Source organism: Chiloscyllium punctatum, chromosome 22, assembly GCF_047496795.1.
Source record: "Chiloscyllium punctatum isolate Juve2018m chromosome 22, sChiPun1.3, whole genome shotgun sequence".
NCBI classification, from domain to species: Eukaryota; Metazoa; Chordata; class Chondrichthyes; order Orectolobiformes; family Hemiscylliidae; genus Chiloscyllium; species Chiloscyllium punctatum.
In genome coordinates, this window is record NC_092760.1 from 59,466,785 (window position 1) to 59,493,680 (window position 26,896).

At 42.5% G+C, this 26,896-nt stretch overlaps 2 protein-coding genes across 5 annotated transcripts in view; one reads left to right on the forward strand and one right to left on the reverse strand.

Annotated features, from left to right (window-relative positions):
• LOC140493688 (26S proteasome non-ATPase regulatory subunit 13) overlaps nt 1-4,157 on the reverse strand; it is a 28,260-nt gene extending 24,103 nt beyond the window's left edge. The window contains exons 1-3 of the mRNA XM_072592417.1: nt 3,978-4,157; nt 3,554-3,632; nt 3,432-3,466 (exon numbers count right to left, since the gene is read on the reverse strand). Of these exons, the coding sequence (XP_072448518.1) occupies nt 3,432-3,466; nt 3,554-3,632; nt 3,978-4,072 (209 nt within the window). The 5' untranslated portion in view covers nt 4,073-4,157. The remainder of the gene's footprint in view (nt 1-3,431; nt 3,467-3,553; nt 3,633-3,977) is intronic.
• On the forward strand, nt 3,783-26,117 carry LOC140493689 (NAD-dependent protein deacetylase sirtuin-3-like). Of its 4 annotated transcripts, XM_072592419.1 has the most exons (10): nt 3,783-3,937; nt 4,472-4,688; nt 10,678-10,840; nt 11,258-11,443; nt 16,299-16,531; nt 18,242-18,342; nt 19,726-19,887; nt 22,623-22,835; nt 23,330-23,441; nt 24,010-26,117. In XM_072592419.1, the coding sequence occupies exons 3-9, from the start codon at nt 10,686-10,688 to the stop codon at nt 23,360-23,362; spliced, it is 1,083 nt and encodes a 360-aa protein (XP_072448520.1). In that variant the 5' UTR covers nt 3,783-3,937; nt 4,472-4,688; nt 10,678-10,685; the 3' UTR covers nt 23,363-23,441; nt 24,010-26,117. The 4 variants fall into 4 exon arrangements, with proteins under 4 accessions (XP_072448520.1, XP_072448522.1, XP_072448521.1 ...); XM_072592418.1 differs by lacking the exon at nt 3,783-3,937 and having other exon boundaries at nt 4,305-4,688; XM_072592420.1 differs by lacking the exons at nt 3,783-3,937; nt 11,258-11,443 and having other exon boundaries at nt 4,304-4,688.
• The last annotated feature ends 779 nt before the right edge of the window (nt 26,118-26,896 follow it).

The window sequence follows — 26,896 nt, forward strand, 5'->3', positions numbered from 1 at the left end:
CTGTACTCAATACTCTGACCAAGGAAAGCATACCAAACGCCTTCTTCACTATCCTATCTACCTGTGACTCCACTTTCAAGGAGCTATGAATTGTTAAGACAAAGTTTATCTTCATGCTGAGTAAGCCTCCATCATGCTTGTGGCACCACCACTGTCCTAAGAAGGGACAGATTCAGAATTAGATTTCAGAATTGTTATCCAGCAGTTACTGAGGGTTATCAGTAGCAGAACTGCATCCAGACAATTGGAAACTCGTGACCCAGCATTTGTTTTACTCCTTTTGATTGTGGATCATGTTCAGCATGGATTGAAAGGTCTATTGCTGAGTTGTTTGACTGTACGTTGGGGGTTCAATTCTGGTGCAATGGGATTTGCAGGAGCAGGTGCAAGCATACCAAAGAGTACCGATCTGAAGGTACATTACAGGATTACATGCATGTTAAATAGCAGAAACAACTGAGCTGAGCAATCCCAACAACAGAAGAGATCAAGGCTCTGCATTCCCACTACATCACAGCTAAAGAGGTGAACAATTCAGCAAATAACAAGAAAAAACAGGGATATATTTATAGAGTCAAGGATTGAGAAGCCCAGCACATTATAGTCATACAGCACAGAAACAGATCCTTCAATCCAACTTATCCATGCTGACCAGATATCCTAAATGAATCTAGTCCCATTTACCAGCATTTGATCTAGATCTCTCTGAACCCTTCCTATTCACATACCCATCCAGACACCTTTTAAATGTTTTAATTGTAGCAGCTTCCAACACTTCTTCTGGTAGCTCATTCCATACACGCACCACCCTCTGAGTGAAAATGTTGCACTTTAGGTTTCTTTTAAATCTTTCTCTTTTCACCTTGAACTTATGCCCTCTAGTTATGGATTCCCTTACCGTGGGAAAAAGATCTATTCATCCTATCCATGCCCCTTATGATTTTATAAACCTTTAAAGTCATGCCTCAGCCACTGATACTCCAGGGAAAATTGCTCCAGCCTATTCAGCCTCTCCCTATAGCTCAAACCCTCTAACCCTGGCAATATCTTGTAAATCCTTTCTGCACCCTTTCAAGTTTAACACCACCTTTCCAACAGCAAGGAGACCTAAACTGAATGCAGTACTCCAAAAGTGGCCTAACCAATACTCTAAACAGCTGCAACATGACCGCCCAACTTCTATACTCACTGCATTGACCAATGCCTTCTTCACTACCCTATCAACCTGTGACTCCACCTTCAAGGAAATATGAACCTGCACCCCAAAGTCACTGTTTGGCAACACTCCCAAGAAATGCCCATCAGCCATGATTGAATGGCGGAGTGGACTCGATGGGCCGAATGGCCTTACTTCCACTCTTATGTCTTACGGTCTTAACTCTACCATTAAATACATAATTCCTGTTCTGATTTGCCTTATCAAAATGCAACACCTCACATTTAGAACCAGGGGTTCTTGTGGGGTAGTGGTAGTGTCCCTACTGAGGCGGCCCAGGTTCAAGTCCCATTCATTCGAGGTGTGTTAAAAATAGCTCAAAGTTAGAAAATGTCTAAGCAGCAATAACCCACTCACTGATACTTAGTACCGATTTCAACAATGTTGGCCAGTCAACTCACCTCATTATAATCTTGACCCCAAAAGTGAACAAATGAGCTGCATTCCAGAGGTGAAGTGAATAACTGCCCAAGACATCAAGGCATCATTTGACCTGGTGTGACATCAAGAAGCACTAGCAAAATTTGACAATGGGAATCCAAGGAAAATTCTTCCTTAGTCACAATTATATCTATCACAGAGGAAGATGGTTGTGATTGTTGGGGAGTCAATTATCTCAATTACAGAACATCACTGTTGGAGTTCCTCAGTCTTTCATCCAATCATCTTCATGACCTTCACTTCATCATAACATCAGATCTAAGGATTTTTGGCTGATCATTGCAAAACAATTGGTGCCTCCATGGATATTTAAATATGTAGTCCTTGACCATATGAATGAAAGCATGGATAACATTCAAACTTGGACTGACAAGTACCAAATAATTACCAATGCCAAGAGAGAATCCAACCAATTCCTTGTGACACTCAATTATAACTATCGCTGAATCACATTATGCTGGGAATTTTCACTGACCAGAAACCGAACTGACACCAATGAATATACTGTCTACAAATGGCTGGAAAGTCTGCAAGTAACAATATTGACTTGCCAAAGGCTGTCCACCATAATACAAGGCACAAATCAGGAGTGCAACTCAACTTCCTACTTGCCCGATATCAAGTCAAAACCTCAAATATTCATTCCCTCCAGAACTGGCACAGTAACAGCAATGCATACCAGATATAAAATGTACTACAGAAACTCATCAAGTCTTCTTTTAAAAGATGTCAGCGCTTACTAGAAGGACCAGGGACCAAAATTTGGCTTAAGGATAGAAAACAGCAAGTCAATTGTTTTTCCAGATTGGCAGAGAAGAATGGTTACCCCTGGAGTCAGTCATGGGACCACTTTTTTCCAATAAATGTGTGAGACTTAAATTGGAGTAAATTTCACAATTTGCCAAATGATAAGAAACTGAGTTGTGGTAAAGTGAGGATGAACATATTACCTACAACAGAACCTTGCCAAACAATTAGACTCAGCAGCATAATTAATGCAGAATAAAAAGTGATACTTTTAGCATAAGAGATAAGTAGTAGTGATGCAGACTTTATAGCAAAATTCTGGAATGCTTAGATACAGGCGGACTTGGGGATTCAAGCATATTGATCATTTAACGCAGCAAGGCATTTGGGAAAGTTATTTGCAAGGCATAAGCAATCTGAAATCCCATAGGAGGTATTAAATTCCAAAGCAATAATTTGTGCTGAATCTTTATAGAACCTTTTAGGTCACAACTATAGTATTACATTCAATCCTGGTCACCAGAGTTTAGGAATTAAAGGAGGCACTGAAAGGCTGCAGAAGTAATTTACTAAAATTTGCCCAGAAATAAGGAACTGTTCTTTTTTTCTCTTTAGAGCAAAGTAAATGGAGGGGAGATTTAATAGAGGTCTATTAGGTTGCACAATCTTAAGTAAAATAGACAGTGGAAACCTCTTCCTATTAGCTGTCATATCAACAATGCAGCACAGATTTACAGCTTTCAGGAACAAGTGAAGCAGGAGTCGATTCTTCCAAGAAAAGCACAGCAAGTGTTTAAAAAAGGTTTGGGGTTCATTGTCCCCTAACATAATGGAAGTGGGGACAGTTAACAATTGCAAGAAAAATAAAATCAGACAAGCTTGCTTTACAGAGATCAGGAGAGGAGTACAGAATTACCCTAGGTTAAGTTTAATAGAAAGGATGGCCTGAATAGCATCTTCCACAGTGTTAATTTTTGATACAATACATTTTTAGGTTATAGATGCAATTTAAAAATGTACTTCTTACCTGTGTTCAAATTCACTAATAAAATTCTCATACAGCTGCAAACAAAAAAGTTTTATTATTTGATGCAAAACAAATCCCAAAAATGACTATGTTGAAAGGCACATGAAGGTTAAATCACCTACCTTGATCAGACCATCACCTGTCGCAAAGCAGGGATTTTGGACAAAGTTCTGCAGTTGAACAGTCAATTGGTGCCATAGTCTGCATTTAAAACAATTCAGGGTTACAAAGGAGCAGAAGCAGTCAGCATCAACCGACATCATTGAGATTTACTGCTCCCCATCCTCGCACGGGGAGCCCTCCTCCCGGACCCGGAGAGCCCCTCACCCTCACCCAGGGAGCTCCTCACCTCCCCCTTATCCCAAGCCCAGTAGAAGCCCCAGTAGAGCACAATATCGCGGCCGGCAGGGCCTGAGACAGACACAGACACTCAGGCGGTGGATTGGAGAGAAGGGCCTAGGCGGTGACTCAGCGGGACCAGCCTGAGGACCGGGGACGGGTCGGGGGTTAGTGTTAACGGGGAGAGGCGCAGCCGCAGGTTCTCACTTTTTGTTGTAAAGTTCCTCCATTTGCTGCCAGTCGGGGCCCAGCTCTCCGGCCCCGCTCTGCTGCTGTTGGAGGAAGCCGCTCACATCCCTCATGGTGCCGGTGTTGGGGGGGGTACCGCTCTCTCAGGCTCGGCCTCCTGCTTCAAGGCCGCGCAGCTCCAACCGGAACCGACACCGACAACTTCCGGTACCGTAAATACCACAATATAGATCCCGGCGGATACGGCCACCGATCCTCCCTCGCCGGTACCGGGTACCGGGTACACTGTCCTCCCCTCCCCCTCCCCCTCCCCCTCCCCCTCCCCCTCCCCGGTATCGGATACACCGTCTGTTCCCCCCCTCCCCAAAGCTGCCTCATTCAGTCAAATGGGGCACACATTCCCATCACTGATGCTTGATAACCAAAATACAAAGATGCTCAAAGAAAATGAAACAAGGTCATAATTTATGTGAATGTCCCTGAGGCATTTCTTGTTCCCCCCTTTCTACCAGGAAGATTAATCTTCAACCGCTCCATTGCCAAACCTGCTGCTTGGGGAATTATTAGGACTGGCTCGGTTTGTTTCTGAAGCGGCTGCTTGATGGAAAGTTACGGTATCTGAAGCCATTTCATCAGAGAAGGAATCAGACCAGACCAGCTCTTACTCAGACAGAGAACATCCTTCATATCAGAATCGAGCTACAACCCAGAGGCAGCACATAGCAAGAGGTAAATATCAGCAATAACCTTCTACATTGACAACAGGAGCAGAGAGTTGGGCATGTGTCCCCTAGTTACTGCTCTGCCATTCAGTAGGTGACTGATTCCCATCTCAACTCCAATTTCCTACCTTGTCCCCATATCCCTTAAATCACAGACCATAAGACCTTAATATTTCAATACCAGCAGAGGTGTTACATGGAATTCCATTTACTGCAGTAGACCCTGCTCTGGGTAAGGAGATGGACAGCATGGAAACAGACCCTTCGGTCCAACTTGTTCATACCTAAACTGATCAAGTCCCATTTTGCCCGTTTCCCTCTAAACCCTTCCTATTCATGTACCCATCCAAATGTCTTTTAAATGTTGTAATTGTACCAGCCTCCACCATCTCCTCTGGCAGTTAATTCCATACATGCACCTGTCTCTATGAAACATTTGCCCCTCAGTGCCTTTTTAAATCTTTCCCCTCTCCCCTTAAACCTATGCCCTCTAATTTTGGATTCCCCTAGCCTAGAAAAAGACCTTGGCTATTCATCCTATCTATGCCCCTCCTGAGGTTTTATAAACCTCGATAAGGTCTCTCCTCAGCCTCCAATACTCCAGGGGGAAAAAGCTTCAGCCTATTCAGCTTTGTCCTATAGCTCAAACCCTTCAATTCCAGCAACATCTTTTAAATCTTTTACCTTAGCATTCAAAAATCTATCGATTTCTGTCTTGAAATGTATACGCAATGATGAAGCATCCAAAGCTTCGCAACCCTCTGTGTGAAATGATCTCTCCTCAGCCCATCATAATTAGTCCCTTTTTCATAGACTGTGACCAAATGTTCTAGATTCTCCAGCTAGCTTTTACCCTGCCAAGCCCTTTCAGAATTTTATGAAGTGAATTAGAGATTATTCTTTTGAACTTCAGGAAAGGTAGGCCTGATGTACTCAGGGGGCAGTCACTCATGCCAAAAATTAACCAAGTCAACCTACATTGCACTCCCAATGGGATATGTATATCCTTCCTTAGATAAAAAATACCTGCACACATTACTATCTCATAAATATCACATATTATCATATTAAAATATCCTTATTTCATAACTTTTGTTGTAAAGGGACAAGATTAAACATTCAATTTTTAAGAGTCAATAGCATAGTAGTAATGTCATTGTGTTAGTAAACCAGAAACCCAGGCTAATGAATGTTCTGGGACATGAGTTCAAATCTCACCATGTGGCAATGTGGTTGATTTTCAACTGCCCTCTGTAATTTGGAATGGACAACAAATGCGATGCCCACATTCCGTGAACAAATAAAGTAAAAGATGGGTATATTTATTGTGAGAAGGATATGGAAGATAAAGAACATGGGGAAATAAATAACAGCATCTTGAAAAAAATTTCCATATTAGGGAGGGGGTAGAAAGAGGAGGGGGTATCGCAGCTACAGAAGCTTCCATTGTCGAGGAAGATCTGCCTACCGAGTCAGTATGGGTGGAAATTAGGAACAGCAAGGGAGCAGTCACCTCTTTGGGGGTTTACTACAGGCCCCCCAATAGCAGCAGGGAGATGGAAGAAAACATAGGTCAGCAGATTTTGGAAAAGTTTGGACATAGTAGGGTTGTTGTAATCGGTGACTTTAACTTTCCCAATATTGATTGGAACCTCCTTCGAGCAGAAGATTTGAATGGAGCTGTTTTTGTAAGGTGTGTTCAGGAGGGTTTCCTAACTCAATACGTTGACAGGCCGATGAGGGGAGAGGCCATTCTAGACTTAGTGCTCGGAAACGAGCCAGGGTGGGTATCAGATCTTGTGGTGGGAGAGCATTTTTGTGATAGTTACCACAACTGCCTCACATTCTACATAGCTATGGAGAAGGAGAGGATTAGGCAAAATGGGAGGATATTTAATTGGGGAAGAGGAAACTATGATGCGATTAGACATGAGTTAGGAAGCATGGATTGGGAGCAATTGTTCCATGGTAAAGGCATTATAGACATGTGGAGACTGTTTAAGGAACAGTTGTTGCAAGTGATGAATAAATATGTCCCACTGAGACAGGCAAGAAGTGGTAAGATAAAGGAACCTTGGATGACGAGAGCGGTGGAGCTTCTCGTCAAAAGGAAAACGGTAGCTTACATAAGGTGAAGGAAGGTAGGGTCAAGCTCAGCTCTTCAGGATTACAGGCGGGTGAGGAAGGAGCTTAAAAATGGTCTGAGGAGAGCCAGGAGGGGGCACGAGAAAGGCTTGGCAGAACGGATTAGGGAGAACACAAAGGCATTTTACACTTATGTGAGGAATAAGAGAATGGTCAAAGAAAGAGTAGGGCCGATCAGGGATAGCATAGGGAATTTGTCTGTGGAGTCTGAGGAGGTAGGGGAAGCCGTAAATGAGTTTTTTGCTTCTGTCTTTACGAAAGAAACAAACTTTGTAGTGAATGAAACCTTTGAAGAGCAGGTGTGCATGCTGAAATGGATAGAGATAGAGGAAGCTGATGTGCCGAAAATTTTGTCAAACATTAAGATTGACAAGTCGCCAGGCCCGGACCAGATTTGTCCTCAGCTGCTTTGGGAAACGAGAAATGCAATTGCTTGGCCACTTGCAAAGATCTTTTCATCCTCGCTGTCCACTGGAGTCATACCTGAGGACCTGGAGAGAGGCAAATGTAATTTCTCCCTTTAAGAAAGGAAATAGGGAAATCCCCGGCAATTACAGACCAGTAAGTTTCACATCTGTCATCTGCAAGGGATAGGATTTATGACCATCTGGAAGAGCATGGCTTGATTAAATGCAGTCAACATAGCTTTGTGAGGGGCAGGTCATGCCTCAGAGTCGTGAGATCTTGTTGCAGCTCTATAAAACTTTGGTTAGACCGCACTTGGAATACTGTGTCCAGTTCTGGTTGCCCTATTATAAGAAAGATGTGGATGCTTTGGGGAGGGTTCAGAGGAGGTTTACCAGGATGCTGCCAGGACTGGAGGGCTTATCTTATGAGGAGAGGTTGACTGAGCTCAGACATTTTTCATTGGAGAAAAGGAGGAGAAGAGGGGACCTAATTGAGGTATACAAGATAATGAGAGGCATAGATAGAGTCGATAGCCAGAGACTATTTCCCAGGGCAGAAATGACTAACACGAGGGGTCATGGTTTTAAGCTGGTTGGAGGAAAGTATAGAGGGGATGTCAGAGGCGGGTTCTTTACACAGAGAGTTGTGAGAGCATGGAATGCGTTGCCAGCAGCAGTTGTGGAGGCAGGGTCATTGGGGACATTTAAGAAACTCCTGGACATGCATATGGTCACAGAAATTTGAGGGTGCATACATGAGGATCAGTGGTCGACACAACATCATGGGCTGAAGGGCCTGTTCTGTGCTGTACTGTTCTATGTTCTATGTTCGTTTACAGAGGAGATGGTGCTGGACATCTTAAAACACATAAAGGTGGATAAATTCCGGGACCTGATCAGTTGTCCCCAGAACTCTGTGGGGAGCTAGGGAAGAGATTGCTGGGTCCCTTGCTGAGATATTTGTATCATTGATAGTCACAGGTGATGTACCAGAAGTCTGAAGGTTGGCTAACGTGGTGTGGTTTTTTATAGAGAGGTGATGAGGAAAAGCCAGGGAACTATAGACAGTTGAGCCAGATATCCGTGGTGGGCAAGTTGTTGGAGGAAATCCTGAGGGATGGGACTTACATGGATTTGGAAAGGCACAAACTGAATAGGGATAGTTAACATGGCTTTGTGCGTGGACAGTCTTGTCTCATAAACTTAATTGAGTTGTTTGAAGAAGTAACAAAGAGAATTGATGAGGGCAGAGTCGGGGGACATGATCTATATGGACTTCAGTAAGGCGTTCGACAAGGTTCCTCATGGTAGACTGTTTGGCAAGGTTAGGTCACATGGAATACAAGGAGAACTAGAGTATTGGATACAGAACTGGCTTGAAGATAGAAGACAGAGGGTGGTGGTGGAGGGTTGCCTTTCAGACTGGAGGCCTGAAACCAGCGGTGTGCCACAAGGATCGGTACTGGGTCTACTGGGTTTTTGTCATTTGTATAAATGATTTGGATGTGAACGTAAGAGGCATGGCGAGTAAGTTTGCAGATGACACCAAAATTTGAGGTGTGGTGGTGTGAGACATTGTATTATAGGCTATCTTTATTAACTCACTACCAGCTCACTATATTCATTAATACCGGGTTTCAGGAGTATGAAACTACAAGGCATAGGTTTAAGGTGAGGTTAAAGATTTAAGGGGCAATAATTTTGTGCAGTGGGTGGTGCATGTGTGGAATGAGCTGCTAGAGGAAGTGGTGGAGTCTTTGCAGAATTACATTTAAAAGGTATCTGGATGGGTATATGAATAGGAAGGGTGTAGAGTGATATGGGACAAATGCTCGCAAATGGGACTAGATTATGTTAAGATATCTGGTCATTGCAGATGTGTTGGACTGAAGGATTTGTTTTCATGCTGTACATCTCTATGACTGGTCGGATCATCAGACGAATGTCTTCTGAGGATATGTTAGACAGGCTGGCCATGTTTCCACTTAGAAAGGTGAGGGGTGCCTTGATTGAAGTGTGGAAGATGCTGAATGGTCTTAAAAGGACGGACATGGAACGGATGCTTCATTTTGAGGGTTGGTCCAGAAATAGGGATCTCTGTTTTCAAATTAGTCAGTGCCTTTTTCGATATAGATGAGATATGTTTTCTGTCAGAAGGTTGTATGATTTTAGAACTGTCTGCCTGAGAAGATATTGGAACAGGGTTATTGATACGTTTTTAAGGCAAAAGTAGATAGATTGTTGTTAGGCAAGACAATTGGGTTTTCAGGGATAGATGTTATTGTGGAGTTCAAAACACAAACCAATCAGACTTAATCATATTGATTGGCAAAAAGGCTAAAGTGTAAATGATCCACTTGTGCGATTTCATGCGTTTGTATGAATACACACATCTCTCTGTTTGCCCTGGATTTATCCACACCAAGTTCTGTTTATCAAGTATTTATCCATACAAAGCTCTGCATACTCAGCATACACCCACAGCACATTCTATGTGTCTGGTAAATACTGTACATTAGACATATCCATGCTTGATATATATCCATAATGAATGGTGTATACCTGCTATATACCCACACCAAGTACCCCACATCAGTATATAAGTATAATGAGCACTGTTTTAACTCAGCATATGTTCATCCTGAGCATGGTACACCTGCTATAAATTTAAACTGATCACTAAATACCAGCACTGTGTTTTGCACATCTAGAATGTATGCTTGATGACTGTGCTCCTCGTATTTATCCCCAATAAGCTCTATGCCCCTGCATGTACCCACATAAGCTCTGTTCACCTATATAAGTTTTGCTGGACCCCGCTCCTTCCACAGGACAGTGCTCCCTTAGTACTGCTCCCCCTACAGTGCAGTGCTCCCTCAGTACTGCCTCTCCTCCAATACAACAGTCCCTCTGTACTACTACTTATACAATGCTGCTCTCCCTCAGTCCTGCTCCTCCCACAGTTAATGCTCCCTCAGTATTGCTCCACCCGAAGTACAGTGCTCCCTCAGTCCTACCTCTACTATAATACAACACTCCCTCAATACTGCTCCTCCCACAATACAGTCCTCCCTGAGGAATGCTCCACCCACAGTGCAATGTTTTCTCAATACTGCTTTTCCCGCCGTACAGAGCTTTCTCAGCACTGCTACTCTAATAATACAATGATCCCATTGTATTGCTCCTCCTACACTGCTGCTGTCCCTTCATATTGCTTCTCCTACAGTGCAGTGTTTCCTCAATACCACTCCTTTGCTGTACAGCACTCCCTCAGTACTACTCCCCCTACAGTGTAGTGCTGCCTCATTTCTGCATTGTATCACCTTGTACTTTAGTCTTTGGAGTAGTGCTTGACTCCATGACCTCTGATTCAGAAGCAAAAGCACCATCTATTGAGTCACATGTAATATATGAGAATTCAATTGTTTTATGTCTTTATTTCAGCTGACAACATGAGTTTTGCATTGTATCAGAGCCTCGCCTGGACTCAGCCCGGTTTCTTTGCTACTCGATGGTTATGGTTTAATCACAGCTGCATCAGAAATTTCCAAACTGGAATCCTGGCTGGGCTCAATATCTGCAGGCAGGCACACAGCAAGGCTTCAAGGTATGAGGCATGCATATGCGAGCTGTATTTACACTGTCTGAAATCGATAGATCAAATATTTTGATTAAAATAATGATGATATTTACAATAGTTAACAGCAAAATCACAAGCACTAAGTACAGAAATCAGGGAGATGGTATCTAAACTGTCTCACTCCTTCAGAACTTTAATTCTACCTGTACCTCACGGAGAGGCTCAGCATATCAACAACATGGAAATGTTGAAGCAGGATGAAGTTGATTTGATATTTGATATTTGATTCTAACCTGATTCAGACTTCCAGAGTTTGATCGGTTTTGGAATTTGGCGCTGTGCTGTCTGGGAATACACAGAAACCTACAGAAGGTGAGGGCAAATGTAGAACTCAGATTTAAAATCGCCCAGAATAGAATGTGAGTATTTTATCTTTTGTTACAGAACCCTCTGTGCGACTCGTTCACCAACTTCATCTTTTGTCCGATACATCTTCAGTGGGAAAGGAAGTGGTGAGAGAGTGCAGTCACTGGAGGACATCGCCAGGCTCATTCAGAACAGGGAGTGCCATAGGATTGTGGTGATGTCTGGTGCAGGGATCAGTACACCCAGCGGAATCCCTGATTTTAGGTATCTTTCATGGCCTGTGGTGTTATCCAGAGAACCATCATCCTTTCCCCTCTGATGTAGAGGGTGCATCATTTTGCACATAGGCTGTTGGAAACATGAAAACTCAATTCCTAAAACCTTTTTAAGCTGGAGACCAATTGAAAATGTCAAGGTAGCGATTGATAGATTTTTTTGGTGAGGTATGGAGGATTACAGAATCAATGCAAGTAGATGGATTTCTGATACTGATCAGCCATGAGTTGAATGTCAGAGTTGACTCAAAGGGCTGAATGGACCTTTCTGTTACTAAGTTCCAAAAGCAGGAATATAAATCTCTGGTCCCCATTCTAGTAGTTAAGCGTTCAGTGTCTATTGACAGCTCAATGTTAGCCAGTGGGTTAATAGTAGGGCTATGTGTATGATAAGCAATCTATAGAGTTTGTTTAAAACAGTCTTTAATATTGCAGCACACAGGGCTCAGGACTGAGGCTGCAAAAGCATCTCCCAGTAAAAACAAGGTTTTGATTTAATTTTTTTTGTAACTGATGTATATTAATGCGAAATTCAATTATGTTATGGTCACTATTTCCCATTTGATCTTTTATTATGATATTTGTAATTAACTCTGCTTCATTGCACAATGCTAGATCTAAAATTAGCTTTACCACTATTTGGTTCCACAACATATTGATGCAGAAAACTGTCATGAATACATTCTATAAACTCATCTTGCAAAGATGCAGAAAACTGTCATGAATACATTCTATAAACTCATCTTGCAAACAACTTTTGCAAGTTTGATTGGTCCAGTCTGTATGAAGATAAACATACTGTACAACTATTACAGGAGACAGTAAGGGCTGCAGATGCTGGAAGTCAGAGTCAATAGATGGGAAGCTGGAACAGAGCATAGCAGGTCATATGGTATCCAAGGAGCAGGAAGGTCAGCGTTTTGGGCCGTAACCCTTTGTCAAGGTTGACTTTTCTGCTCCTCGGATGCTGTCTGACCTGCTGTGCTCTTCCAGCTTCACATCTATCGACTGACTTCCAGCACCTGCAGTCCTTACTGTCTCCTAATCACTGGAAATCAACACTGCAAAGTTTCTTCTAAGGATGCCTACCTTGAAGAAATTTTCTCCTCCCTCTGAAGAGAGCCTCAGTGAGTCTGTCTCCCACTGCGATCCCCCAGATTAATTCCTTTGCCCTGAAGCTCTTCAACCACACTCTGAAGCAATCTCACAACTACAGCCATGCCCCCTTCCTCAGTGTTTGTCTACGCAGCTGATCTATCCCCCACAGACTCCAAATAACCTTCAGACCTTCACAATTTGGATCCAACCGTGACAACTGCTATTTACAGTACCTCCAGAAACAATCCTCCCTGTGGATTCTCAGCTCCACACACTCTGCCATGCAGTGACACATTTGCTCCCTGCAGTCAGCTTTGCTCCAGTTCAGGGCCTCTCTCTCCCAGACCTGCAGAGGATGTCCACTGTTCTTTATTCTCAGAAGGATCCAATCCTCAACAAATGACTTTCCTCCATTCTATCAGACATCAAGGAACATAAGTTCGGCAAACTCTCCCATAACCTCCAGACACAAGCCAGTCCTGATGAAGAGTTTCAGCCGAAATGTTAACTTTCCTGCTCCTCGGATGCTGTCTGACCTGCAGTGCTCTTCCAGCTCCACAGCTATAACATTGCCCTTATTTTAAGTGCCAATAGTTTCTTGCTTAATTCTTTGTTCAGTGTATATCTACTGTCAGCATTTTCTAACTGTTGCTAATCTTAATATCCACCCAAACTGATTCTGCTTCCTGGTTTTATGGGCCAAGATAATTTTTCACAAAGCTCTTTATGTTATTTCTTATTATTAGTACTAGTTAATCCAGTAATATATATTTATCAATTGCTCAATAGTTTTGATGTGATGCAGGCAAAATATGAAACAAAATTAAACAGCTTCAGAGGTATTTCTAAATCAAATACTTGAATTGTATGAAGCTCAGAAACAGCTATTATAGTCAGAGTCAGATAATGTGCAAAATAAACAAAGAGCTGCCAAAGATAAAGTTCTTGAACAAAAACAGAAATTGCTGGAGAAACTCAACAGGTCTAGGAGCATCGGTGGAGAGAAAGCAAGAATTAACATTTTAAGTCCAATGACTCTTCTTCAAAACTGATAGTAGCTAGGTAAAGATGGTATGTATACTGATGATGGGTGTGGGCGGGATGGGAGGAGAGCAGAGATAGTTGGAGTCGGAGTCCAGAAAGACAGAAAGAAAGTTAGGCAGACAAACACATAGTTGGTACTAAGCTAAGGAAGGAGAAAAGCTTATAATGGGGACCATGAGTAGGTGAAAGTGAGTTGGCTGAGTTGAAAGCAGCATGAAAGAGCATGAAAGAGTCTAAGGTGTGGGTTTGAGTGAAGTGCAGATGAGTTGCTGCTTCACCTGGAAGGTGTGACTGGGGCCTTGAATAGTGAGGAGGGAGGAGATAAACGGGCAAGTGTTACACCTTCTGTGATTGTATGGGAAAATGCTGTGGGGGTATGGGGAGGAGTTGGGAGTGGAGGAGCAGTTGACCTGGGTGTTCTGGGCGGAATGGTTCCTGAAAAATACTGACAAGGGGAGGGAGGTGATGACATCCAGCTGGAGGTGATGGAAGTGGCACCTTATGATCCTTTGTGTATGGGTGCAGGTGGGGTGCTGAAGACCAGGGGGCGACCCTATCAGTGTTGTGGGAGGGAAGAGCTGAGGGCAGAAGGGAGGGAAATGGGTTGGACACAGCTAAGGGCCCTGATAACCATAGTAGTGGGGAGTCCTTGGGTGAGGAAAAGGGTGGGAATTTCTGAGGCCTTCCCCTGCAGAAAGTGGCATAATCATAATGTTTGCAATGGAGATGGAGAAACTGGGAGAATGTGTTGGAGTCCTTACAGGAGGTCAGGTGTGAGGATGTAACCTCCAGGTAACTGTGGGAATCATATGGTTTTTAAGTGAGTATTGGTTGCCAGCCTATCTTCAGAAATGGAAACAGAGATGTCGGAAAGAGAAGGGAAGAGCCAGAGATGGACAAGGTGAAGTGAGAGCAGGGTAGAAATTGGAAGTGAAATTGATAAACCTTTCCAATTCTAAATAAGAGAAGGATGCAGCACCAATGATGTCACTGATATACCAGAGAAAGAGTTGTGGGAAGTGACCCAAGTAAAACTGGAACAAGGAATGTTCCATATACCCACAAAGAGACAGGCAGACCTGGGGCCCACCTATGCACTTACTCTTCCTCCTCCTCCCCTGCTGCTGTGAGTTCTGAAGAAAGGTCACTGGACTTGAAATGTTAACTTTGCTTTTTCTCCAAAGATGCTGCCACACTTGCTAAGTTTCTCGACCAATTTCTTTTTGTTCCTGATAATCTCTGCCTACTAGAATAAGGTTATTCCTTGCACTATTTCTAGAGAGAGCCTTTCACTCAATGACATGTTCCGAGCTCAGGTCAGTAGGTGAGAGGATTGGTTAACATTGCCTTGGAGCTGCAAATACGCAGCAGCTCTAACCTTCAGTGCACAGCAGTCAGCAGCAGCATGTCATAGAGTCATGGAGATGTACAGCACGGAAACAGATGCTTCAGTCCAATTTGTCTATGCCAACCAGATATCCCAACCTGCCAGCATCTAGCCCATATCCCTCCAAACCCTTCCTATCCATATACCCTTCCAGATGCCTTTTAAATGTTGCAATTGTACCAGCCTCCACCACTTCCTCTGGCAGCTCATTCCATACACGTACCACCATCTCCATGAAAACATTGCTTTCTTTTATATCTTTCCTCTCTCACCCTAAACCTATGCCCTCTAGTTCCGGAATCCCCCACCCCAGGGAAAAGACGTTGTTTATATTTCCTATCCATCCACCTCATGATTTTATAAATCTCTATAAGGTCACCCCTCAGCCTCTGACGCTCCAGGGAAAACAGCCTGAGCTTATTCAACCTCTCCCTATACCTCAAATCCTCCAACCCTGGCAACATCCTTGTAAATATTTTCTTGTCACATTCTTGTCTGCCAATTCTGCTCCCTCCTGGTAACTCCCGCTGCTGCAATCTCTGTCATTTCAATGGACTTTGGTCTAGTGTTGATCAAGTGCTACCTTCTCTGTTGATGTCTGCAGGTTCTCTTGATAATTTCATCCTTGTGAGAAAAGACCAAATTTCTATCCCAGGGAGACTGAAACATGTATTTCTCAAATTATCGCAGGGTCATCAACACATGACTCACCTGCTCGGGTACCTCTGCAGGGATTTGGTTCAAGTAAAGATTAAGTGCTCAATGTGAACCAATTATTGCCTCAAAACTAGGGGCGGCATGGCGGCTCAGTGGTTAGCACTTCTGCCTCACAGTGCCAGGGATCCAGGTTCGATTCCTGCCTCAGGTGACTGTTTGTGTAGAATTTGCACATTCTCCCCTGTCTGCTTGGGTTTCTTCTGGGTGCTCTGGGTTCTTCCCACAATCCAAAGATGTGAATTGGCCACACTAAATTGCCCATAATGTTAGGTGCATTAGTCAGAGGGAAATGGGTCTGGGTGGGTTACTCTTCAGCGGGTCAGTGTGGACCTGTTGGGCTGAATGGCCTCTTTCCACACTCTGGATAATCTTAAAAAAAAGTAACAAATGATAGCTTTCTCCCCTTTCGTCCCCAGGTCAGAAAGAACAGCAACAAATGATTGGCTTTCTCCTTCATTCTGGAAATGTTAATTAAAGATCATTGTGTTCTGGTTTGTTGCTGTGATGTTCTAATGAAATGGATAAAGTGGCAGGTTAGAGTGATCCTTGTAATTGATATTAACTGTTTTAATATTCATTTCCATTGTTACCTATTCAGGTCACCAGGCAGTGGGCTCTATGACAACCTACAGCAATACGACATCCCATATCCAGAAGCCATCTTTGAAATCAATTACTTTTCCCACAATCCAAAGCCTTTCTTTGCTCTGGCCAAGCAGCTGTATCCTGGAAACTGCAAACCCAACTACACACACTACTTTGTCAGAGTTTTACACCATAAAAAGTTACTGCAACGAATGTACACTCAGAACATTGATGGCCTGGAACGCAGTAAGCAGTTTTGAGTTTTGGAAAAATAATGAAATAGAACTTAGGGATTTAGAAATGAAATCAGGAAGGATGTTTTCCAAAGGGTAGTTGAAATGTGGGACTGTCTTTCAAATGTCAGTGGATGCTAGAAACAATTGGAGCTTTCAAAGCTGGTTTTGGGAAAGGGGCTCTCATGAAATGATGGGCAGTAAGTATAATTGAAGAGTAAATCAGCCATTTTCAGATAGAATTTCAGAGCAATCCTGAGAGCTGAGTGGCCTTCTTTGGTCAATGTAACCGCTCAAGGGAATGAACAGCTTCATTGTGTTCCTATATAACAAGCTGAAGGATTGGAGTGGCCTTCCCTGTTAATGTATATGCAGGCTCAAGGAGCTGAATGATCTGTTCCTGTTCCAATGTAATGGGTTTAAAGAGATGGGTGAACTGCTCTTTCCTGTATAACGGGTTCAGAGGCTGAATAGCATCTTCCTCTTGCTACTTTCTAACTCTCAAACAGCACTGGGCAATATGAGTACACATGTTACAATGAGCTGTTGCCAACACTTCTGCAGTAGGCAGTTAGAGAACAGATCAACAGACTTGTGACTTTGCTGGAGCTCTTATACATAAAGCAACTTCGAAAATAAACTATTCCAGAAAGGTATTGGATGGGCACTTGAGGAAAGGAAATACCCAGTGCTATGGAAGAATCGGACTGACTGGATTGCTTTATAGGGACCTGGCATTTATTCAGTGGGCTGAATGACCATTTTCTGTGCAATGTGTACTGTGACTATTATTACTGTGCTGGGCTTCTAGTGAGTTATAAAAATATACTGAATTAAAAACATGAACTATAAAATTCACCACATTGAATGATAGTAAGTGAGCTTTAGAATTTTCCATATTGAATTATAGTCAGTTAATTATGGTATTTGCCATTTTGAATTATAGTCACTGAATTATAGAATTCAATATATTGAATTATAGACACTGAGTTATAGAATTCGCTATATTGAATTGTAATGATGGAATTTTTGAATTTATCATGTTTAATTACAGTCATCCCCCTGTACCTGCAGGAGATAAGTTCCATGATCTACCCCGGATGCCTGATACTGCAGATAGTAGCGAACCCATTCATTTCAACAGTAAACTTACCTCCCCAGCAGCCCGGTGGTCCCTGGTTCTAGAATGTTCCAAGTAATATGTTTGGGCCACGGGCAACTGAAACTGTGGTAACTGGACTCCGCAGATACGGTGGTCATCCTGTAATGAGTTTTAAAATTCTCAATAGTGAATTGCAGTCAGTGAATTATAGAATGCTACAATACAGAATGAGGCCATTTGAAACATCGAACCTGTGATGACTGAAAGAGCAATTCAATTATTCCCACTCTTTCCCCAGTGCCTTGTTAGGTTTAAAATCCTTTGAGTATATTCAGAAACCTTTTCAGTGTTCTATTTGAATCCAAAAATCCCCTGCTAACCACTGTCGACTGAATCTGTCTGTATGGACACTGAGCGAAAACAGGAAATTGGTTGTGATGCCCCTCAATTTAATAGTCTCCTATCCAAACTAAGCAGATGGTTTGTTAATCGGATCCTTAAGGGAGTCTGAAGCTTTGAACCCCAGGAAGGATAAGGATATCTGCTGTGCATGTTTTCATCCCTCAGTGACTGCTTTCTCTCTCTCTTTCCCCCGCCCCCCCTCCCCGCCTATCATTTCAGTGGCTGGAATCCCAACGGAGAAATTGGTGGAAGCTCATGGATCTTTTGCTACAGCAACGTGTACCGTATGCATGGAGAACTTCTCCTGGGAACAGTTGAGGGTGAGTGACTTCAGCTGGTGAAATATTACTGAAGCCAAACTATTAGATACTCCTGAACACTTACTTCAGTCTCCCCTGGACTCTGACCGTGATCCCCTGGACTCTGACTACAATCTCTGGACATGGACTGCAATCCCTCCTGGATGCTGACCCTGATTCACATCATGGACACTAATCCCAACCCCTGAGTTCCACCCACCCCAGACACTGATCCTGACCTGATTTACAAATAATTCAGTGTCTTACTGTCAGTGTTTGTCCAGCTTTTTAAATAGTCTAAGAATCACCAGCCTTCTGATTAGCACCTCAAATACAGCTCATGTGTGATCTACATCAGTTGAACTCAAACGTTCTCACCTATTTATCCCTGCTGGTCTTTGTGAAGATATAGTGAGCTGCTTCCTTAAACTGCTGCAATCCTTGGCGTATGGGGGGGAAATAGGAAGGAAGATAATGAGAAATAAAGGAGAAAGGGAAATGGAGGAAGATGAGGAGTGAAGGAGAGTGGGTACTAGAGGGATGGGCATATTCAGTGAGAGGGATGCCCTCTGTGAGGTGGTAAGGGAGGGGGTGAGCAGGTGAAGCACCAAGGCATGACTTAGAAAGGGTGAATGCTGGGAATTTGTTTCCATCAGGTGGGGATACTAGGACCTGTGGGCACAACCTTTGTATTAGATGGTTCAATTTAAAATGGAAATGAGGAGACATTTCTTCAGCCAGAGAGTGGTGGACCTGTGGAATTCATTGCCGCAGAGTGCAGTGGAATTCAGGACGTTAAATGTCTTCAAGGCAGAGATTGATAAATTCTTAATCTTGCAAGGAATTAAGGGATACAGGGAGAGTGCGGCTAAGTGGAGTTGAAATGCCCATCAGCCATGATTGAATGGTGGAGTGAACTCGATGGGCCTGAATTCCACCTCTATGTCTTATGGTCTTAAGACAAGGATAAATGTGAGTGAGATGAATGGGGTAGAAGATGCAGGTTGGGAGATAATGAGGGCACTAAATTGGAGGTTTGTAAATGGTAATCAGGTGACAGATTATGAAGTGCAAGGGCAATTGTGTGGGGAGTGAAAGGACAGGGCATGGGTTATATGAGGAGGGGGTGAGGAACAAAGGGCATGAGGGGGAGGGGTAATAATGTAAAGAGAATGGGAAATGGTGTGAAGTGTGTCAGGGGTGAGCAGAATGCAGGGAGAGGTGTGAGGGGTAATGGGGTCAGGCATAAGGGATATGGACTGGAGAGGTGATTGGGTGAGGGAGACCAAGATGGGAGGGTAGTGAAGGGTGAAGTTTGATCTGACTGGTGAAGTAACTATATTGTATGATGTTTTGAGTGTTCATGTGTTCCTAACTCTCTTGTTCCCTCTGTTTGGTTTGCAGGGAGATATCATGGAAAGGAAGGTGCCTCACTGCCCTTCCTGCTTTGGGGTCATAAAACCTGACATTATCTTTTTTGGGGAACAGCTGCCTGCAAAGTTCCATCAGTACATCATTGATTTTCCTTTTGCAGACCTGCTCATTATCCTGGGAACATCACTTGAGGTGAGATACTGACTGGATATTGTTCAGACATTGGCACGGCTCTGACTGGTAAAGACTGTAAATTAGGGTGGAAAGTTGTTGGGAATTTCCTGGGAAAAGAACATCATCTTTTTCCTATAGAATCTCTGTCTTGATCTCAGTGATCAGCCACAATGCATTTTATAACACTGTCTATTCTAGCTCAGAAGCCATGGGTTCTAGTCCCGTTGCAAAAACCTTGAGAACAAAATTCAGATCAAAATTCCAGGTAGAATCTGGGAAATCTTCTTCATGAGGGCAGGGATTTGAATTGAAATGTATCAGTGAGTGGAGTCATGGAGGATGAGGATGACGGGGAATACCTTTTGACTTCTATACACATTAGTGTTTGTGGAAGGATGGGATATGTTGTGAATGAGCTGAATTCAGCCAATATCCTGTTCAGGAAGGGAGCCAAAAACACCAGTCAGTATTCCTATCAAATGACCCTTCTGAAAAGTGAACACATAAAGATGTGATTGTGAAACCTCTCTTGGTTAAATAATTCTTGAACACAGTTGAAACTTTCTTCTGTTGTGTGACTATGATTCAGATCATGTAGCTATTTTCACTGTCCAGTTATTTTTGATCATGGTATCTGAGCCTGTATCCCAGATCCTTTCCTTACTCTTCTGATCCTAAATTATGCTCCCTAACCCCATATCTAACCATATATTTTGATCCTGTTACCTACTCTTTTAACCTAGACCTCAGACTCGGTTAAATAAACATTGTCCTTGACCCCCTTCACCTTACCCTTATATAATCTTTGCACACGATATTGCTCTGATACAGGAAACACTTGGGAGTTAAAACATGAGAAGCAGCCATTTCGCCCATCCATTCCGTATTGGCAATTACTGACCTCTCAAATTCTAATTATATTTGTCCTCTTTGGATTCTGAGCTTAGGGATCTCTGATTCCTCCCAATCTCTGCAAGTGCTAGTGACGAAGGATGTTATAGGTTACAGAGAGACATAGATAAGCTGCAGAGCTGGGCTGAGAGATGGCAAACGGAGTTTAGTGCAGAAAAGTGTGAGGTGATTCACTTTGAAAGGAGTAACAGGAATGCAGAGTACTGCGCTAATGGTAAGATTCTTGGTAGTGTAGATGAGTAGAGAGATCTCGGTGTCCAAGTACACAGATCCTTGGAAGTTGCCATCCAGGTTGATAGGGTTGTTAAGAAGGCATATGGTGTATTAGCTTTTATTGGTAGAGAATTTTGGAACCATAAGATCATGCTGCAGCTGTACAAAACTCTGGTGTGGCCACATTTGGAGTTTTGTGTGCAATTCTGGTCACCGCATTATAGGAAGGATGTGGAAGCTTTGGAAAGGGTTCAGAGGAGATTTACTAGGATGTTGCCTGGTATGGAGGGAAGGTCTTATGAGGAAAAGCTGAGGGACTTGAGGCTGTTTTCACTAGAGAGAAGGTGGAGGGCTGACTTTATTGAGACATTAAAGATAATCAGAGGGTTAGATAGATTGGACAGAGAGCCTTTTTCCTTGAACGGCGATGGCTAGCACGAGGGGACATAGCTTTAAACTGAGGAATGATAGATGTAGGACAGATGTCAGAGGTAATTTCTTTACTCAGAGAGTAGTAAGGGCATGGAACACATTGCCTGCAATATTCGTAGCAACAGTAGTAGACTCACCAATATGAAGAGCATTTAAATGGCCATTGGATAGGCATATGGACATGAGTAGAATAGTGTAGGATAGATGGTTGGTTTCACAGGTCAGCACAACATTAAGGGCCAAAGGGCTTTTACTGCGCTGTAATGTTCTGTGTTCTAAGTGAACATTATATCTGTGCCCATCTGCTACATTAAAACATTAGCCCTATTTTTCAGTTCTGATTCAGGTCCTGAATTTCAACTGTCCTGAAGCCACTGGGAGTTTTAACTTCAGGCCTTATGTGACATCACTGATCAGTTTCAACCTGGAACCCAACTGATTGATAGTCTTGCCCCATTGGCTGGGCAACCAGTCCATGGGAGGCTGAAGGACCAGGTCCAAGACTGGGAAAGGGAGCAGGGGATAATGGTCTTCAATCAAGAGGGTTTGATTGTTTGGGGGGGGGGAGGGTGGGAATAAAGTGATGCAATTTGGGGTTGAGTGATAACACGAAGGGAATACGAATTGATTCAGTGGATTCTGTCAATCCTGGGGTCTTGAGGTGATGGGGATGAGAAGGGTGGCTTCAGTTCTGGGTGTTCAAAGCCTTGTGAGAAAGATTGTGGCTGGAGTAGAGGTCATGATAAATTATGAGGTACAGTCACCAGATATGGAGGTATACACCTCTCCTCCTGAAGGAGGCTGTCAGATTTCCTGAGGTTCTGGAAACCTGGATGGCAACAGTTCAAGGTGAAATGATGGAGAACAACGAGACTCAGCCTGATTGTAATATTTAAAGTGCACTTTCTCTGTTAAAGCTGCAAATGCAGGACATGAATTTTTAAGGTGAGGGGAAATGGAGTGGTAAGCTGTTGAGTTTGAGGAGTAGGAGAAATGGGGATACTGAAGATTGAGTCTGAGAACAAAGGCTAATAGAGTGTTGGGTGAGTGTGGTATATAAGGTTGTGGTCAAAGGGGTGGGGAGTGAGGTTTGAGGAATGAGAGCTGAGTGGTTAGTGATTAACAGGGACTGCGAGTGACAATGATTAATTGAAGCAGATTGTATCTGGTGATTTAAACCAGTCAGAATCTTTCAGGTGGAGCCATTTGCAAGTTTGTCGGAGATGGTGAGGGAATCTGTTCCTCGGGTCCTCTTCAACCAGGATGTGGTGGGATCAATCACTCGGAATCCACTGAGAGTCAATGATGTTGTGGAACTGGGGGATATTGTATCAGGAGTGAAGAAATTTTCCGAGTTATTGGGATGGCACGAGGAAGTGAATGACCTGCTCGCCACAGAGCATGAGAAGGTACCGACTCTTTGTCCAATCACAAATTGCAGTATGTACCAACCTGTCTAATCACTAACAGCAGTAAACAACCATTATCCATTTTCCAAGAGTGTTATTGACCTCACATCTATTGTGGTAAGGGGAGCAGGAGGCCCATCAGGCATGACATGAAAAGGGATCTGACCTGTTTACCCCCTACACTACCCAGTAGATTCACTGAGACTGACAGACAGGCATTGGGTGTACTTTGAAAATTGGACACATGATATGGGAATCAAGTAGACATGGAACACAACAGATATGGGGGAAAAAAGACAGATGTAGAGTGCAGACAGACATGGGACACAGGAAAGGATGGAGACAGAAATGGGATACAAACAAAAGTGGGAGAACACATGACTGCAGACAGTCATGGTACACAGACAAAATATGGGGTGAATTAGTAATGAGATACAGACAGCACAGGGCATAGGCACTGATTGACTGTGTTCATTCTTGCTTTCTCTTCACAGCTGGACAGGGATATCATTCAGCATTCGGAGTGAATTGATACCCTGTGAAGTAGATTCCCTTACAAGGTCTTTGAAATAAAATATTCCTGGAATTTTGAAGCTTTTATCATGAGTGAGTAATAATAATTTGGAAATTCCAAAAACACATTTCGATTTCATATCATTTTTTGGAGAATATTTTTAAGGTTTAAGTTTTGTGGGTGTTATTGGGTTTCCCTCCTAGCGATACGGAATCAGGGTTGGGGATGGGTTTATGGGAAGGATACATCAGAGTACAATAAGTGATGCCTGGGTACCTAGAATTTTGTACTATCTGCATAAAAAAACTCTTGCTCAGTTAGTGTGTGTGTGTGTGTGTGTGTATATCAGGGTGGGGGCGGGGGGGAATACAGAACAGGGTGGTTGTGAGACCTTATCTGGTGGATATCTTGCAATGTGAAGAGCTTCTATACATTGACAGATCCAGATCTTTACAGCTGCAGTTACATAGCCAACATCTTTTGGGGGAAAATTGTATTGAAAGGCAATATTGAAAGGGTCAATGATGGGCTTTTGTTTCAATAAAAGACCATAATGTGTCTGGAGCAGCGTGGTATCTGAAGAGCGAGGCATGTGGCATACTAGACTTTTCCATACATAATGCAAGAGTTTAGTCATTTTCCTCAATTTTCTTTTTCTAGATTCAGCTTCTCTGTAGAGAATGATCCAGAAATTGTCTACTTCTCGGTGTTTTCTCTGGACCCAGCTTGGATTTGATTGAACCCCTTCATTCTTAACTGAACAGTTTGAAAGTCTCAGGTGAAGATCAGAAAAGCAGGAAGTGGCACCATAGAATTGAGATCTGTCAGATTTCAACCTTTTAGCAAAATTAAAAAGAAAACAAAAAGTCTGTAAATAAACCATTGGATTCCAGCTGATCAGACACGATGACTGTGAATGAATATTGTGATTCTTACCCATATCTAGATGTACAGTTGTAATATTGTTTTCAGAATAATGGTCAGCTTGAACCTTAGCCATCCACCCAAAGCAACATGACAAACTCTTTAATCAAGAGGTTTTCACCCTATGTGTCTAGTTTCTAGGTTTGGGATGGGCAGGAGTGAGGAGGGGAAAGGGGGTTGGTGTTGATGGTCCCTAGTTTATATTCACCTCTCCTCAGACAAAACATTTCCACAAATTATTTCTGAATTCCCTTAATAAACATTTTCTAGAGTGTCTGTGCTAACTTTATTGATCAGTATCACATACTCCAAGGGATCCCTGAGAGTGTGTCAGTATTAACAAGAAGTGTCTAAGGAGTGTTCCAATATTAACAGGTGGTTTCTGAGTGTGTCCAGCATTTATAGGAGCTCCATGAGGTGAGTAGAACAATGACCAGGTTTTCCTGGGTATGTATCAGTATTAACAGCTGGTGTCTGCTTACGTACAGCATTTCCAGGGAGTGTGTGGGAGTGTGTCAATACTAAGAGGCAGTCTTTAGTATGTGCAGTATTTACAGGGACTCCTTAGAATTTGTGGGTCTATAAGGCGTCCTTATGAACATGCACAGGGATAAATGTAGGGAAACGGGAAAAGTCCAAGAATCAGCCACTCAAGTCTATTCTGCATTACACTGGATCTTGGCTGAACTGTACTTTAATGTTCCTGCCTTTGTTCCATACCCCTTTATATTAACAGATGGTTTCAAAAAGAAAGGCAAGTAGTCTCAATCCAGTCCCAAAGTTCAATTGGAAAATAGAGGTGATTGATGGTGGTTAATAGATTTTTTAAAAATTACATAGTGATTAGTGATGCTAAAGTAAACTGTTCAGAGTTGTGTAAGAACACTTCTGGATACATAAAGAGAGAAAAAAATTGACCTCTGAAGGAGGGCTCTTGTGGCACAGTGATAATGTCCCTATTTCTGGGCTAGGAGGTCAAAGTTCAAGCCCCACCTGCTCCAGGGATACACAAGACCACATTTTAACAGGTTGATTAGAAATTATCTTGACCCCGAAGGCTGTGCTGGTGCAGTATTAGTGTCCCTGCTTCTGGACTAGGAGGCCTGGATTCAATTGCCACCTGCTCCAGAGGTGTGCAATAACTTAATTCCAGGTGTGAAGTTATTCTAATTGAAGTTTCTGATGCTTGTTGAATCTGGTTTGTAACGATTCCTGTGTGTGGATCTCCCTGCTCCTCCAAGGTTGCAGGCTTCTCCTTAGTTAAGAAATATTGTAATTTTTCTCAAATTCAATTGAATAACCTCACACTTCCATATTGAACACTCTGTGCAGCATAACAACAGGCCATTTTACCTGACTCGTCTGCAACTGCGTTTTCTCATCCAATCAGCATATCCTTCGATTGCTTTATTCCCTGTGTTTTATCTATTGTCCTCTTTAATGTATCTATAATTGCAGGGATGAGAACTGACAGTTGTTTTGTTAGCATTCTGACTTTTGGATCTCATGATTCTATGCTTTTAAATTTTTGTACAGCTGATGCCTGATTCAGGGAGCTATCACTGAGCTCATTTGTCTTAATCTGCCATTGAAATTGTACAGTTTGGATGAAATTGATGGGTACATAAATTGCACAACTATTTACATTATATCGATCTTTAATATGTGAACTTTAAAACAATGTACCAAATTTTAGAATGCTTATTGTTGTTGCTGGGGTTACACAATTTAAGAGTACTCTATGTATACATTTGTTCATGGGATGTGGGCATCGATGTCAAAGTCAGCCTTTGCCCATCAGTAATTTCTCTCAATAGCGTGGCAAATTAAAATTAGAAAATGTTTGCCATTGTCCTTTCCTTCATTTCACTTGTACATAATCTGGCAATGTGATGTTCTGTTGTTAGTATGCACTTCATTCTGCATTACATTCATTGAATGCTGAAATGTTTAGGTCACTTTGTTGATTTTAGTAACAGTCCTGTCCGCAATATGAACAAAGGGAAAAATAATGATTTTTTTTCTACCCACTTGAAATCTAGAAATTACATCCATTTGAAGTGGCCCAGAAATATTTGCATTTCAGTACAGATCAAAGAAAATACTATAATTACGCTTCTTTATCATAAATTTTTTTTCAGACCTTTTGGTTATTGGTCACATTCATCCTTGAAAGACTAGATGATAATGGTGCAATAAGAAATGTGCATAAGCATTTTTGGAAGGCTTTTGACAAAGTACCAAAATAAATGTAAAAGGCATGTAAGCAAAGGTAAAACCTATGAGATCAAAGGGCAGTGCCAATGGGGAATGCAAAATTGGCTGAGACACAAAAAGGAGAGAACAGTGATGAGTGGTTGTTTTTCAGGCTTGAAGGAAATGTACCACTGTGTGTTCTCCACAGCAGGAATTGGGACCACTTGTCTTTTTGATTGTTTTTGTTGTTCATGACATGGACTTGCAAGATATCTAGATTTCTAAGTTTACAGATGACAAAAAAACCTCATATGTAGTCTATTACCATTTTGTTCACCGACTTCATTGATCAATGTTTGTTAGTAAATTACATGGATGGAAGCAGGAAGTAAAAGTGTCAGCTGAAAACTGATACAGATAGCTTTCT

Excerpts from the sequence above, each read along its gene's own strand:
- LOC140493689 (XM_072592419.1), top strand. The coding sequence starts at position 10,686 with ATGAGTTTTGCATTGTATCAGAGCCTCGCCTGGACTCAGCCCGGTTTC. Across the intron at positions 10,841-11,257 it reads GCACACAGCAAGGCTTCAAG|AACCCTCTGTGCGACTCGTT; the intron begins GTATGAGGCATG and ends CTTTTGTTACAG. Across the intron at positions 11,444-16,298 it reads AGCGGAATCCCTGATTTTAG|GTCACCAGGCAGTGGGCTCT; the intron begins GTATCTTTCATG and ends TTACCTATTCAG.